The sequence below is a fragment of the Dipodomys merriami genome, unplaced genomic scaffold (assembly GCF_024711535.1).
Source record: "Dipodomys merriami isolate MVZ:Mamm:240054 unplaced genomic scaffold, mDipMer1.0.p SCAF_27, whole genome shotgun sequence".
Classification (NCBI taxonomy): domain Eukaryota; kingdom Metazoa; phylum Chordata; class Mammalia; order Rodentia; family Heteromyidae; genus Dipodomys; species Dipodomys merriami.
The window spans coordinates 5,463,042-5,479,631 of record NW_027204159.1 but is presented as its reverse complement, the minus strand read 5'-3'; the positions used below and the strand labels follow the sequence as shown (position 1 = coordinate 5,479,631).

At 43.7% G+C, this 16,590-nt stretch overlaps 1 protein-coding gene across 1 annotated transcript in view; it reads left to right on the top strand.

Moving 5' to 3' along the window:
• Cdc23 (cell division cycle 23) overlaps window positions 1-16,552 on the top strand; it is a 38,102-nt gene extending 21,550 nt beyond the window's left edge. Inside the window, exons 10-16 of the mRNA XM_070036089.1 lie at window positions 9,333-9,486; window positions 9,639-9,758; window positions 10,079-10,154; window positions 10,465-10,526; window positions 12,789-12,867; window positions 12,943-13,062; window positions 14,587-16,552. Of these exons, the coding sequence (XP_069892190.1) occupies window positions 9,333-9,486; window positions 9,639-9,758; window positions 10,079-10,154; window positions 10,465-10,526; window positions 12,789-12,867; window positions 12,943-13,062; window positions 14,587-14,757 (782 nt within the window). The 3' untranslated portion in view covers window positions 14,758-16,552. The remainder of the gene's footprint in view (window positions 1-9,332; window positions 9,487-9,638; window positions 9,759-10,078; window positions 10,155-10,464; window positions 10,527-12,788; window positions 12,868-12,942; window positions 13,063-14,586) is intronic.
• The last annotated feature ends 38 nt before the right edge of the window (window positions 16,553-16,590 follow it).

The following is a 16,590-nucleotide window of genomic DNA, read 5'->3' as shown; positions in this document are numbered from 1 at the left end:
TAACTTGATTTTTTCACTTGATAGTATTTCATGTTCTCTACAAGTTAGTATATGTACATTGATAGCTTTTTTTCTATCTAGCTTACTTATATCCATACAATTTATAAATAAAGGCCCTTTGCCAGTCCTGGGGCGTGAACTCAGGGCCTGTGTGCTATCTCTGAACCTATTTGTTCAATGACAAAATATTCTCTACCATTTGAGCCACAGCTTTATTTCTGTTTTTGGGTTTTTTTTTTTTGTTTTTGTTTTTGTTTTTGGTGGTTAATTGGAGGTAAGAGTCTAATGGACATTCCTGCCTAGGACGGCTTTCAACCACGGACCTCTGATCTTTGCCTCCTGAGTAGCTATCATGACAGGGTGAGCCATGGGTACCCAGCTTATCAAGGAGATTTCTATTTTTATTTAATTTTTAATTTTTAAAATTTTGTTGGTTGTAGAGTTTGAACTCAGGGCCTGGGTCATGTCCCTGAGCTCTTTTGCTCAAGGTTAGTGCTCTACCCCTTTGAACCACAGCTGTACTTACAGTTTTCTTGTGGTTAATTGGACTTTCTTGCCCTGGTTGGCTTTGAACCATGATCATCAGATCTCAGTCTCCTGAGTAGCTAGGATTACAGTCATGAGCCATCAAGTGCCCAGCAATGGAAATTTTTTGTGTTCTCACCCCCCACCCCCATTGTAGGGCTTGAATTTAGGGCATGGATGCTGCCCTTGAGCCTCTTTGTACTCAAGGCTAGTGCTCTATAACTTCAGACACGGTGCCACTTCCAGTTTTTGAGTGGTTAATTGGAGATAATAGTCTCACAGGAACTTTTCTGGACAGACTGGTTTTGAACTGCAATCCTCAGATCTCAGCCTCCTGAGTATCTAGGATCATAGGCATGAGCCACCAGCCCCCAGCACAAAGGATATTTTTACTTTTATTTTTTATTTTTTGCCAGTCCTGGGACTTGAATTCAAGGCCTGGGCACTGTCCCTGAGCTTCATTTACTCAAGGCTAGCACTGTACCACTTGAGCCACAGTGCCACTTCCAGCTTTTTCTGGTTATGTGGTACTAAAGAATCGAATCCAGGGCTTCATGAATGCTAGGCAAACACTCTACTACTAGGCCACATTCCCAGTAACTTTTTTTTTTTTGGGGGGGGGTCCAGTCGTGGGGCCTGAACTCTGGGCCTGGGCACTGTCCCTCAGCTCTTCAGCTCAAGGCTAGCGCTCTACCACTTGAGCCACAGCACCACTTCTGGCTTTTTTCTTTTTGCTTATGTGGTGCTGAGGAATTGAACCCAGGGCCTCATGCATGCAAGGCAAGTGCTCTACCACTGAGCCATCTTCCCAGCCCCCAGTAACATTTTTTAATTATTATCTTTAAGTAGTTGTACAAAGAAGTTTCCGTTCTACAAAACAGTATATGAATACACAGTGTCTGACAACATTGCCCCTCCTAACCCTTCCCTTCTCCCACTTTAAAAAAAAAAATTGAGATAGGTGATTACATAAATTTCACATATTTCACAGTATTGTGGAATAGTGGTACTTAGTTAAAGTCACAAATACATTTTAACCTTCATGAGGCAAATTATCATTATCATGGTCTATAAAGTTTGTGAATTCTATGAGCTTTGACAATACAAATTATTTTTCTCACCTCAGGTGATGTTTGCATTTCTTTCCTTTTGCTTAGTGTAAGCTATTCCCCCTTTCCCTCTCATTCCTCCCTTCCCTTCACTGTCTTTGGGTTGCTTAGTTCTTTTTCTTCTATGTCCAGTGCAGCTGATGGGCCCCTTTGTTTATGTTGTTCCGTTTTCCACTTATTCTGCTCCTCCTTCTGGCTTCCCTCAGTTGTGTGCATATATTTACCGTAAATCTATCTGGTGAAGAACATGGAGTCATTTAGTGATGATACGACAGAATGACTGGCTGTCCTTTGTTTCTCGAGTCCTGTTTACTTTGTCATATCTTCTTGTATTTTGGCTTTAGCATACACATATCAGGGAGACCATGTGCTGTTCTTGGCTTACCTCACTCAAAATAATTTGCTCTAGTTCTATCCATTTCCCTGCAAATGCCATTATTTTGTCCTTTCTAATGGCTGTATAAGTATTCCATTATATATTGGTTCCACAATTTTTGGATCCACTCATCAGTAGTGGGGCATCTGGGCTGTTTCCAAATCTTGGCTATTGTGAACAGTGCTGCAATAAACATGGAAATGCATGCGTCTTTGTATACTGGTTCCTGTTGTTCAGGGTAGATGCCTAGGAGTGGTATGGCTGGGTCATAGGGGAGATCTATATTTAGCTTTTGAGGTACCTCCAGACTGCTTTCCAGAGTGGTTGTATTAGTATACATTCCCACCAGCAATGCAGTAGGGTTCCTCTTTCTCCGCATCCCCTCCAGCATTTGTCATTGGCTGAATTTAGGATGTGGGCCATTCTGACTGGAGTAAGGTGGTATCTCAGTGTTGTTTTTATTTGCATTTCCTTTACAGCCAGGGATGATGAACATTTCCTCATGTGTTTCTTTGTCATTTTTATCTCTTCCTCTGAGAAGTCTCTTTAGCTCCCTTACCCATTTCAAGATTGGTTTGTTAGGTTTGTGAGGGGTTAGTTTCTTGAGTTCCCTGTATATAATGGATATTAGACCCTTGTCTGATATATTGCTGATAAATATTTTTTCCCAATTAGTTGTCTGTCTTTCTAGTTGGGTTGCTATTTCTTTATCTGTGCAGAAACTTTTTTTTTTTTTTTTTTTTTTTTGGTCAGTTACGGGGCTTGAACTCGGCTTGGGTGCTGTCCCTGCGCTCTTTTGCTCAAGGCAAGCGCTCTGCCACTTGAGCCACAGCGCCACTTCTGGTTTTCTAGTGGTTTATTGGAGATAAGAGTCTCACAGACTTTCCTGCCTGGGCTGGCTTTGAACCTCGATCCTCAGATCTCAGCCTCCTGAGTAGCTAGGGTTACAGGCATGAGCCACTGGCACCTGGCTTGTGCAGAAACTTTTTTTGGCGGGGGGAGGGGGAGGGTCCAATCGTGGGGCCTGAACTCTGGGCCTGGGTGCTGTCCCTCAGTTCTTCAGCTCAAGGCCAGCGCTCTACCAATTGGGCCACAGTGCCACTTCTGGCTTTTTTCTTTTTGCTTATGTGGTGCTGAGGAATCGAACTCAGGGCCTCATGCATGCAAGGCAAGTGCTCTACCACTGAGCCACCTTCCCAGCCCTTGCAGAAACTTTTTATTTTAAGGTAGTCCCATTTATCGAGTCTTTCTCCAATATGTTGTAACCCTGGTACTCTGTTCATGAAGTCCCTGCCTGTGTACAAGTGTCTCTCCTACTCTGTCCTGCAGTAGTTTCAGAGTATCAGGTTTGATGTTAAGGTCATTAGTCCATTTTGAGTTGATGTTAGTGCATGGTGACAGGCTAGGGTTCACTTTCAGTTTTCTGCATGCAGCTGACCAGAACCAGTAGTTGAAGAGGCTATGCTTCTTCCACTGTATGTCTTTGGCTCCTTTGTCAAATATGAACTGACTGTATGTATGCAGCTTTATTTCTGGGTCCTCTAATCTGTTCCATTGGTCTTTTGGAACTTTTTAATTAATTCTGTGACCCAGATGTTGCTCAGCAGTGTGCTGTTTAATTTCCATGTGTTTGAGTTTCTTCTACTCTACACCTTGTTATTGAGAACTAGTTTGATTCCACTATGGTCAGATAGAATACAGGGAATTATGTCGATCCTCTTGGATTTGCTTAAATTCCTTGTATGAACTAAGATATGATCTATTTTAGAAAAAGTTCCATGGGCTGCTGAGAAGAATGTGTACTGGGTTGTTGTTGGGTGAAAAACTTGGTATATGTCGGTTAAGTCTTGAGATATGGCATCATTTAATTTGGAGACGTCTTTGCCAATTCTTTGGTTAGTAGATGTGTCTTTTGGTGAGAGTGGAGTATTAAAGTCTGCTAGTATTATTGTATTTGAATCCATCTTTTCCTGCAAATCTGAGAGGATTTGCTTAACATGTTGGGGTGCACCAATGTTAGGAGAGTATAGATTGACAATGGTAGTTTTCTTTTCTTGGATTGTTTCCTGTATTAATATATAGTTACCTTCTTTGTCTTTTGGAAATGTTTTTAATGTAAAGTTTATTTTATCAGATATCAGAGTGGCAACTCCTGCCTTCTTGTTGGGGGCATTTGCATTGTAGATCTTCTCCATCCTTTCACTCGGAGTTTGCTTTTATCTTTGGCTGTGAGGTTGGTCTCCTGAAGACAGCATATCATTGGATCTTGTTTTCTGATCCAATCTACAGTTCTTTTTCTTTTGGGTGAGTTGAATCCATTAATATTTATAGTTTTTTTTTGTTGTTTGTTTTTTGTTTTTTTGGGTCCAGTCGTGGGGCCTGAACTCTGGGCCTGGGTGCTGTCCCTCAGCTCTTCAGCTCAAGGCTAGCGCTCTACCACTTGAGCCACAGTGCCACTTCTGGCTTTTTTCTTTTTGCTTATGTGGTGCTGAGGAATCCAACCCAGGGCCTCATGCATGCAAGGCAAGTGCACTGAGCCACCTTCCCAGCCCCAATATTTATGGTTAATATAGAGAGGTATGTTGTGTTTCCTGTCATTTTCCTACTTTCCTAAGTTTTTCTTCTTTCCTTTCCTCCTGTGTTTAGTAAGTTGGTCTCCTAACGATATCTATCTGGTATGGATCCTTGTTCCTGATTGCTTTCTTTGGATTGTAATCCTTCTCTTAACATTCTTTGTAATGCTGGCTTATTGTTTATGAATTCATTTAGTTTTTCTTTACTATTAAAATTTTTAGTTTCTCCACCAAATGTAAATGTTTAGTTTCTCCATCAAATGTAAATCCAGCCTTGCTGGATGTACCAGTGTAGGCTGGCAGTTATTGGTTATCAGGGCTCTGATGGTACTTTCCCAGGCTTTCCTTGCATTCAGTGTCTGTGTGGAGAGATCTGCAGTAATTCTATTTTTTTCCCCCATTGTAATATAACTAATAGAACTCCTTCTTTTCTTATGCTGCATGTAAGATTGCTTATTTATTGCTAAAGTCTTGTATTTTTACTATAATGTGCCTAGCAGTGTTCCTCCTGGGATCTTGCTTGTTAGGTGTTCTGTAGTCCTCTGTTAGGTAGATAAGATTTTCTCTCTCTTTTTTTTTTTTTGGTCATGGGACTTGAACTCGGCCTGGGTTGCTACCTCTGAGCTCTTCAGTTCAAGGTGAACACTCTACCACTTGAACCACCGCACCACTTCCAAGATTTTTCTCTTTTAAGATGGGAAATTTTCAGTGATGATCTTATTGAATAAGTGTTGCATTCCTTTATTCTAGTATTCCTCCCCTTTGTCCACCCCAATTATACGAAGGTTAAATTCCTTGGTAGAGTCTGCTTGTTCTTAGACTTCCCTTTGGCATTTTTTGAGTGTTTTTTCCATATCTGTAACTTTTTTTTTCCAGTGCCTGCATTTTGTCTTCAGTCTCTGATATTCTTTTTTCCATTTCATTCACTCTATTAACTGTGGCTTCCATTGTGGTTTGCATGGAGGAAATTGAATTTTGCATGGAGGAAATTGAGCCATTTATAGTTTCTATGTCGTTCCTTAGAGTATTAATCTCATCTTTTAGCGAGGTGTGTACTGCATCTATTTTTGAGTGCATTTCTTGTTTGAAGGCCTGGATATTTTTTGATAGCTCTTTCCTTTGTTCTTTATATTTCTGATCTATTTCTTGTTTTAATTCTTGAGTCATTGCCTCTATTATCTCTTGGATGTAGTTTGTCTTCCATTTCTTTCTTTTTTTTTTTTTTTGCTGGTCGTGGGGCTTGAACTCTGGGCCTGAGCACTGTCCCACAGCTCTTCCGCTTAAGGATAGCGCTCTACTAATTGAGCCACAGCGCCACTTCCAGCTTTTTCTGCTTATGTGGTGCTGAGGAATCGAACCCAGGGCCTCAGGCATGCAAGGCAAGCACTCTACCACTGAGACACCTTCCCAGCCCTGTCTTCCATTTCTTTTTCGCTTCCACTGGCATTCTCCCCTGTGTGGTTACTGGCCTTTGAGTCTGCTTTACTATCTTGGCCATTGATAAATCTTGTAATTTTTCACTGTGATTTTTTTTTTTGTCGGCCGTGGGGCTTGAACTCTGGGCCTGGGCGCTGTCCCTTAGCTCTTCAGCTCAAGACGAGCACTCTACCACTTGAGCTACAGCGCCACTTCCGGTTTTCTGGTGGTTTATTGGAGATCGGAGTCTCACGGTCTCTACTGGCCAGGCTGGCTTTGAACTGCGATCCTCAGATCTCAGCCTCCTGAGTAGCTAGGATTACAGGCGTGAGCCACCAGTGCCTGGCTTCACTGTGATTTTTGTATGTGAATTCAGGAATTATTGGAGACCAATTCCAGGCTCTTGATTGTTTTGGTCGCTAGGTGGCTACCTTTGCTTGGTTCTGGATTTGTTCCTGGATCAATTGATGTAGCTTGCTCTCAGCACTGGGCTGGTTGAGAGTACTTTACCTGGTCTGAGGTTCTGTTGTGGGAGGGGCTGCTTTCTAGCTGCTGGTCTGACCCATGTGGTGCTAACTCTTGTTAGATTGTGATGGGCAGACACACTCTGCCCTCTGCTGGGGTGTGCACTCAGGTCCTGACCAGTCTCAGGCAAGCAGTTAAGATAGCTAGGGTTCCTGTCTGGCATGCACGTAGGGTTCCTTCAACTGCCACTGGATATCTTAGGCAGTTCCCACCTTTAGTCAAGGATCAGAAGCCTAGACTGCTTGTGTTCCCTCCCAGGGGTGCTCTTGGTCAAGCCTGGCAGGCTGGGTGTTTCGGCTTATTTCTGGTGCATTTGCACAGCTCCCAGCTTCCTTAGGATCTGTAGCCCTGGTGGTGGTGGGGGGGTGGTCTAAGCCAAGTTCTGGGGGGTTTACCATCAATGCTGTTCTCCTATGGCAGGGGGTTGAAATAGGGGAGCATCACTCTGTGGGGTACTGGTTGGGAGCTGTCCAGTGGTACTGTGGCAGATGGCTGGTTTTGTCTGCTGTAGGTTGCTGGTAACTACCATCTTAACATTGGTTGAGATGATTGTGGGCTATGCTGGGTGGTGGTGCAGGCTGGGTCTGTGTTTCACAGCCTTTGTCACTGTTTATGCGGTTGGTGTGGCACCGAGGGTCTGGGGTTCCTCACAGCTGCCATCCCTGCTCTGGGCTGGACCACTTATGCAAGCCTGGTGCCCCACTGCAAGTCTGGGGGTTTGCACTGCAGCTGAGGACTGGGCTGGGCCACTTATGTGGGCCAATATGGAGAGGTGCTGTGCCCTGCCACGGGTCTGGAGTTGTTTGCTGCAGCCACCAATGTTCCCCCCCCCCCCCCCCCCCCAGTTCGGCTGTTTCCGTGGTCTGCCTGTGCAGAGAGGCACTGGGCCTGGAGTCTGGGGTGGTTCGCCGCTGCTGCAGCTGCTGCTCCGGGTTAGGCTAGGCTGTTTCTGCCAGCGGGGCAGAGGCGCCATGCTGTGTGTCTAGGGCTGTTCACCACTGCTGCCAGCAGCTACTGCTGCTCCTGGCTGGGTTGGGCTGCTTGTGCTGTCCAGGAAGAGGCACCACACCGGGAGGGTAAGGGGGGGGTGTCTTCGAGCGGGTTCTGCGTTCTGATTTTTGTTTGTATTCTCTGGGTTGGCACCAGATCTTGGGAGTCTTCCAGGAGCCTTGGGACACTTGTGGTTGTCCAGTGCCAGGTGGCTTGAGCAGCTTGGCGCGGAGCCCGCCACCGGGTGGCGGAAGGGTCTTCCGGCTTTCCTGTTTTTGTGTAGGTTCTGAAGTTTTTCTCTTTTCTTTTTTCACTTCTTGTATCTCCCTGAGTAATCGTCTTTTAGTTGTTGTGGTCTCTTGGAGAAAGGGAGCATTGAAACCTGAACTCTTACTTGGTTGGAGAGCTGTGGTGTTTCCCTACTGTCCCGTCACCATCTTGGCCCCTCCCTTACAAAGGATATTTTTTAAAGTAACAAGGTTTTTGCTTTTTGCTGGTCTTTTCTTTCTTTCTTTTTTTTTTCCATCTGCCCCCTTCCATCTTTACATTACTTGTGTTTACTTGTTCTCATGCTACATTTAAATATATGTACTCATATGCAGGATTTTTTTGAGGGGGGGTTCCGGTTGTAGGGCCTGAACTCTGGGCCTGGGCGCTGACTCTCAGCTCTTCAGCTCAAGGCTAGCGCTCTACCACTTGAGCACAGCGCCACTTCCGGCTTTTTTCTTTTTGCTTATGTGGTGCTAAGGAATCGAACCCAGGGCCTCAGGCATGCAAGGCAAGCACTCTACCACTGAGCCACCTTCCCAGCCCCAGGCTGTTTGCTTTATAAAAATAGTATCAGCCAAGCACCAGTGGCTCAGGTCTGTAATCCTAGCTACTTATGAGGCTGCGATCTGAGGATCTTGGTTCAAAGCTAGCCCAGGCAAGAAAGGCCATGAAACTCTTTATCTCCAATAAACCACCTGAAAATTGGAAGTGGTGCTGTGGCTCAAGTGGTAGAGCGCTCACTTTGAGCTAAAGAGCTGAGGGATAGCGCTCAGGCCCAGAGTTCAAGCCCCATAACCAATTTTTTTTTTTTAAAGGATCAAATTATACATGTTTTTAGCTAGGTGTCAGTTACCCATACCTGTAATCCTACTCAAGAGGCTGATATCTGAGCTTTATGATTTAAAGCCAGTTCTGGCAGACAAACCTTAGAGACCCTTATCTCCAGTTAATCACTAAAAAGCAGTTCAAGCCTCAGGACTGGTGTGCCAAGGTCCCCCTACCCCCGCCCCCTGTCTCTCTCCCCCTCCCTTTCTCCCTCTCTCTCCCACAAAAAATGATATTCCTTTTGTGTATAGTTTAGTTTTTCTATTAGGACTTTAGGGAGAATGGGTTATGGCTTCATGCTCACTTAATGGACAGCCTCTTTAGCAGACTTTTAAATTACACACATACACACACACATATATATATATATATACACACACACATATATATATACACATATATATATATATATACACTAAATATATACAGTATATAATGTATAATTTTGGGAGTGGTGATATTAGGGTTCAAACTGAGGGCCTCATACTTGTGTGGCTTGCTCATGGCCAACTACCACTTAGGCCAACACTTCAGCCCTGCTTTTTACTGGTTATGTTGCAAATGGAACCTAACATACTTTTTTTTGTCAGGTCTGGCCTTAAACCACCATCTTCTGGATCTCATCCTCCTGAGTAGTTAGGATTTCAGGCATGAGTCCTTGGTGCAGACTTTTAAAAAAACCTTTCTAAGTATTCATGAATTTTTCGTTTGTTTTTTAATCAGGCAACTATTATAGTTTACGTTCTCAGCATGAGAAAGCAGCCTTGTATTTCCAGAGAGCCCTCAAGTTGAATCCTCGGTATCTTGGGGCATGGACCCTAATGGGACATGAGTACATGGAAATGAAAAACACATCTGCTGCTATCCAGGCTTATCGGTAAGCATATAGTGAGTGTGTGTTGGGGGAGGAAGGAAGGGTGGTGGACTTGACTGCTGTAATGTCAGGAACCTATATTGAGCCTATAAGTGGCAAACCTCAGTGATTTTGCCTTTACACCAGTCTTTTTTTTTTTTTTTTTAATTTCTTAGACATGCCATTGAAGTCAACAAGAGGGACTACAGAGCTTGGTATGGCCTTGGGCAGACTTATGAAATCCTTAAGATGCCATTTTACTGCCTTTATTATTACAGACGGGCCCACCAGCTTCGGTAAGTCTGGTCACTTGGTGTGAGAAGGATTATATTGCTTCTTTGCCTTGTGATAGCTATTAATAAGTCACTGTGATGGTTTATGGAGACCTAAATTAAAATTGACTAAACATTGATCGTTTTTATTGAATGTCTTCCACTAGTGGATTAATAGTACAATTATGAACACAAAGTAATGTTATTATATGAAGCATTCTATTAAAGACCAGTCCTTGAATAGATTTGAAATAAGAGTACAATAGCAGTGGTGCTATTCCTTGATGAAAGGCTGAAGTTATTGGTGGTAGTCTCTGCTCAGACTACCTATGCTTTTTTCTTAGGCCTAATGATTCTCGTATGCTGGTTGCCTTAGGAGAATGTTATGAGAAACTCAATCAACTAGTGGAAGCCAAAAAGGTACCTAAAATTGGGGCCTTAAGATTTTGGGTGGGAATCTGCTGTTACATGAAGATCAGGCTCTTTGTGCACTGATTTTTATCTTTATTGTGATCTATGTGCATGTGAAGTTTGAATATTTTTTACATCCTTAGGGTAAAAACAAAGCAGCTGAGATCAGTGTGAATACTAGTATGTAATCTAGATGTGTCAGAAATGGTTAAAATGCTTTGTGATTTGCATGTCTGAACTTCTAGAAGGGTTAGAAGGCTCTTACTCTTTATGTGATTATTTGTTACAAGTTGAGTAGTAAAGTGACTTTTTTTGACAGTGTTACTGGAGAGCTTATGCTGTGGGTGATGTGGAGAAAATGGCTCTTGTGAAACTGGCAAAGTAAGTGAAAGGAGGGAATGCGGCTGATATTTCCTATGTCTTCTCTAGGTTCCATTATTATATATGAGTGTGGGAATAGCAAGATATATGAAGGCTAGTCTGGAATGAGCCATCATTTGTGTGTATGTGTGTGTGTGTGTTGCTGGAGGCAAACCAACTTTACTGTAGGAGGGGTAGATGGGGAATGTCTAGCCTGATTTACTGCCTATGCTAGAGAGTACCACTTTTAGCCAGGCCTCCATGGCTCACACCTCTAATCCTAGCTCCTTAAGAGACTGAGATCTGAAGATCTTGGTTCAGAGCAAATCCTAGCAGACAAATCTGAGAGACTATCTTCAGTTAACCACCAAAAAGCTGAATGTAGAGATATGGCTCAAGTGGTAGAGTGCCAGCTTTGAGTAAAAGATCAAGGCAAGAACATAAGGTCCTGAGTTCAGGCTCCAGAACCAGCACCAAAAAACCCCAGCCAAACAACAACAACAAAAAAAGTGACACTTCTCAAAAAAGTGGAGTGTCTTCCTGACAAGAAAAAGGCCCTGAGTTCAAACTCAGTACTACAAAGAAAAAGAATGAATGAATGAATGAATGGGCCAGGAATATAGCTCAGTGATGAGAGTACTTGGCATAGCAGGTCCAAGGCCTTGAGTTTGATCTTTAGCATGATAAAAACAAATAGAAAGTGAGAGAGGAAGGAAGGGAAGAAGAGAGAAATGAAAGGAAAGGAGGAGGAAGGAAAGGGGGAGAGAAATGAAATCAAATCCTATTTTCCTGATAAGGGCCAACTAATTTAACTAATAACTCAGAAATAGTTGACCAGTCAAGTGGTAGAATGATAGCCTTGAGCACAAAAGCTCAGAGACAGTCCCTAGGCCCACAGTTCAAGCCACAGGACTGGCAAAAAAAAAAAAAGTTGGCCAAGAGATTCTAGTAGTAGTGGTGGTGGTGATATAAAGGTAATATACAGGGGGCTACAGTTACATAAATTGGGTAAGGTGGACATTTTTTGTTGTTGTTCTAGTCCTGGGACTTTAACTCAGGGCCTGGGCACTGCCCCTGAGCTTCTTTTGCTTAAAGATAGCACTGCACAGTGCCATTTCCGGGTTTTTCTGTTTCTGTGGTACTGAGGAATTGAACCCAGGGCTTTGTGCATGCTAGGGAAGCACTCTACTACTAAGCCACATTCCCAGCCATGCGTACATGTCATCCCTTCCCTTGCTCTCTTTTTGGTCAATTGTGGGTCTTTTTTTTTTTTTTTTGGTCGGTTGTGGGGCTTGAACTCTGGGCCTGGGCACTGCCCCTCAGCTCTTCAGCTGAAGGCGGGCATGCTACCACTTGAGCCACAGTGCCATTTCTTGTTTTCTGGTGGTTTATTGGAGATAAGAGTCTCATGGAGGGCTGGGAAGGTGGCTCAGTAGTGGAGTGCTTGACTTGCATGCATGAGGGCTAGGTTTGATTCCTGAGCACCACATAAGCAGAAAAAGCCGGAAGTGGCGCTGTGGCTCAAGTGTTAGAGTGCTAGCCTTGAGCTGAAGAGCTGAAGACAGCGTCTAGGCCCAGAGTTCAGGCTCCACGATCGACCAAAAAAAAAAAAAAATCTTATCAACTTTCCTGCCCGGGCTGGCTTTGAACCGTGATCCTTGGATCTCAGCCTCCTGAGTAGCTAGGATTACAGGCATGAGCCACTGGCCTCCGGCAATTGTGGGTCTTGAACTCAGGGCCGGGGCATTGTCCCTTAGCTCATTTTGCTCAATGCTATTATTCTACCACTTTGAGCCATGGCATGACTTCTGGTTTTCTAGTGGTTAGTTGGAGATAAGAGTCTTAACAGACTTTTCTGGCCAGGCTAGCTTTGAACTGTGACCTCCTGATTTCAGACTGCTGTGTAGCTAGGATTATAGGTGTGAGCCACCAGTACTAGGCTTAAGAGATTCTGAAATTCAGATCCCCCTGCCCCTTCTCACCCCTGGTACTGGTGATTGAACCCAGTGCCTCCAGTTTGCAAGGTATGCACTCTACCGCTGAGCTACCTTCCCAGCCCTAGTGCCTCCAGTTTGCTTAGGCAGGTGCTCTATCATTTGAACCACAGTCTTGTTTCTGATCTTTCTAATAGTAACTATCTGCTGGGCACTAAAAGTCTGTGGGTCTCAATTTTGTTATTTTTGTGAAAAATTATACTTGTTTAGGTATTGTGATTTTTGTGTGTGTCTCTCAATCATGTTTTTACTTTTTAATAATTAAGGTGCTTCGTAATTTCTTTTGTAGGCTTCATGAACAGTTGACTGAGTCGGAACAGGCTGCCCAATGTTACATCAAATATATCCAAGATATCTATTCCTGTGGGGTATGTGTGATAGCATGGGAATTGTTTTACTGACTTTAATCTTATCACTCACTCATTCCTATTATCCTTATCTAGGAAATAGTGGAACACTTGGAGGAGAGCACTGCTTTCCGCTATCTGGCCCAGTACTATTTTAAGTGCAAGCTATGGGATGAAGCTTCAACTTGTGCCCAGAAATGTTGTGCATTCAATGATGTATGTATCAGTTCCTTAGTAAGGGGTTTGGATTTTAGGCTGACATGTCATTTGTATATCTGTGCGTATGCATGTGTATGCCTGTGTGTGTGCGTGCATGTGCACGTGTATGAGTGTGTGTGTGCATGCATGTGTATGTGCTGGGGCTTGAACTCAGGTGCTATTCTTTAGCTTTCTTGCTCAAGTGTAGCACTTGAAGCCACAGCTTCATAGCTTTTTGCTGGTTAATTTTCCTGTCTGGGCTGCCTTCTGACTGTCATCCTCAGATCTCAGCTTCCTGAGTAGCTAGAATTATAGGTGTAAGCCATGGGTACCTGGCTAAGTAAGCCTGGAATACACACCCCCCCTCCCCATGATGTGGGAAGGTGGATAAGAATGTTACTAGTGTGGGAAACTGGTGGCCCACTCCTGTAATCCTGTTCAGGAGGCTGCAGTGTGGGAATCACAGTTCAAGTCAGCCTGTGCAAAAAAGACTGTGAGTTTCTTTTTTTTTGGGTCCGGTCGTGGGGCCTGAACTCTGGGCCTGGGCGCTGTCCCTCAGCTCTTCAGCTCAAGGCTAGCGCTCTACCACTTGAGCCACAGCGCCACTTCCGGCTTTGTTTTCTTTTTGCTTATGTGGTGCTGAGGAATCGAACCCAGGGCCTCAGGCATGCAAGGCAAGCACTCTACCACTGAGCCACCTTCCCAGCCCCCATGTGAGTTTCTTTTATCTTCAGTTAACTGCCAGAAAACCAGAGGTGATGCTGTGGTTCAAAATGGTAGCATGCTTAGCTTTTTAGCAAGAGAGCTCAGGGACAGTGCCCATGTCTTGAGTTCAAGTCCTATGACAAAAAGAAAAATAGTAGGAAGCCTTTCCTTTTTATGTTTTTAAATTTTTATGGTACTGAGTTTTTGTTTTTTGTTTTGTCAGTCATGGGGCTTGAAGTCTGGGCCTGGGCACCGTCCCTCAGCTCTTCAGCTCAAGGCGAGTGCTCTACTACTTGATCCTCAGTGCCACTTCCAGTTTCCTAGTGGTTTATTGGAGATAAGAGTCTCACGGAGTTTCTTGCCTGGAGTTTCTTGCCCGGGCTGGCTTTGAACTGTGATCCTCAGATCTCAGTCTCCCGAGGAGCTAGGATTAGAGGAGCTAGGATTATAGGCGGGAGCCACAAGTTTTTTGTTTTTTTTTTCTTAAGTAACTTTACCCAGGTGGAACCCAAACCCACAATCCCTGGCTTAGGAGGCCAGTGCCTTATCCATTAGGTCACTGGAGCTTGCGGATTCTCCCCACCCCTTAGGAATAGAGTCTTGCTTATATAGCCTGGGCTATTCTATAACTTTTTGTAACCCAGGTTGGCCATGAACATGTAATCTTCCTGATTTAGTTCTAAGGGTTGAGATTACAGATGTACCACCATGCCTGATTTAAAAACCTACTTTGGTCTGCCTAACTCAATTATCCATTTAACATATTATTTTTAATAGCCTATTTTTGAGAATAGCCTTGGATATGTTTTGAAACAATTGCCTGACTTTATATTTCAGACCCGAGAAGAAGGTAAGGCCTTGCTCCGACAAATCCTACAGCTTCGGAACCAAGGGGAGACTCCCACAACTGAGATGCCTGCTCCCTTCTTCCTCCCAGCTTCACTGTCTGCTAACAATACGCCCACCCGCAGAGTTTCTCCACTCAACTTGTCTTCAGTCACACCATAATTACCTAAGTCAGCACATTTTGCTTAAGCTTTAAGTAAGGAATGGCCATGTCTATTTTCCCAAGGACCTTAGCTGTTTTCATTTCTACAGATGAAAATAGCTTTAGGGAATTTATATACCTTCAGGGGCACAACAGATACTTGTCTTTTGTTAGTTAGAAGCACTTCACTCTTCCCTATTCAGAGTTGCTATAGTTCTTGGCTTTTTTCCAGGGCCTCCCCTCCACTCACGAAAACATCCCTTGTATAGCACTTTAGCACAGGCCATCCTACAAGAACAAGTTTCAATGCTGCTAGGAATGGAGTAGACATGAGATGAATCTATCACTCCACCCTCTTGGGCAGGGAGTAGGTCAAGCAGAGGCAGAGTTCTGCATTAGACAAAAATGAGTTTTTAATTTTGGAGGATTCTTTTTTGGGCTGGCTCTTGGGCTTAAACTCAGGGCCCAGAGTCTCAAGCTCCCAGAGTCTCAAGCTCTTGCTTAGCTTTTTTACTCAAAGCTGGCACTCTACCACTTGAGCCACAACTGACTGCTGGTTAATTGGAAAGAAGAGTCTATTAGATTTGGCTGCCATGGCTAGTTACTGGCTTCATATTAAGATTTTAGCCTGAGTAGCCGAGATTACAGGTATGACCAAACCTGGCCTTTGTTTTGTTTTTGCTATTTGAGACAAGTTCTCACTAAATTGCCCAGGCTGGCCTCAACCTGGTCCTCCAGTCTAAGCCTCCCTAGTGTTGGGGTTACAGGCATTGGCCAGTGTCAAGATAAGACCTTGTGAATTGGTTGAGCATAACCTCTATTTTGATGCTGATTACATTTACATAGTAGATCTGTACATGTGTTCTTACTCTACAAAATGTTCTTTGAAACACCTTTGAAAAGTTTTCTAGAAGCTTTCAAATAGGGAATAATTTAGGATTGAATGGAACACTGAACTATTGATGGATTTTTCCTAAGGCAAAGGTATTTAAGGTATTAGCTGTACCCTTATCAAGACAGGACAAGAAAAGAGGAATAGTCTTTTTTTTTTTTTTGTGGGTTGTGGGGCTTGAACTCTGGGCTTGGCTGCTGTACCTGTACTCTTCAGCTCAAGGTGAGCGCTCTACTACTTGAGCTACAGCGCCACTTCCGGTTTTCTAGTAGTTTATTGGAGATAGGACTCAGTCTTTCCTGCCTGGGCTGGCTTTGAACTGCGATCCTCAGATCTCAGCCTCCTGAGTAGCTAGGATTACAGGCATGAGCCACCTCAGATCTCAGCCTCCTGAGTAGCTAGGATTACAGGCATGAGCCACCTCAGATCTCAGCCTCCTGAGTAGCTAGGATTACAGGCGTGAGCCACCAGCACCGGCAGGAAGTCTTTTTTGTGTTAATACTGAGGCTTAAAACTCTGGGCCTCACACTCACTTGGCTTTTTCTGCTCAAGGCTGGCACTCTATACCAGTTGAGCTACTGCTCCATTTCCAGGATTACAGATAATTTCATGGACATTTGAAAATAACTATAGGTAAAAGTAAGTGTTCTTCACGCTGGTCTGTTTTTCTTATCTCTAATACTTTTTTCCCCCAACCCTATTTGTTTAGACCATATGGGAATCATTGTTATGGTGCTCATTGAGGGTTTCAGGCCTGTGCATGTGTTCAGTAGATAATATGCTATTTGTCTGTTGTAATGAATTTATACAAGAGATGCTATGGGTTATTCTGAGCTTAGGATCTAGCCTTGTGTTGTTCCTTGAACATTTTTACTCACCTTTTAAAGTGTGATATTTCATTTTATATTAAAAGCTTAAGACTATCTAGTGACACGTGGATTCATTTCTTATTAAGCCTTCT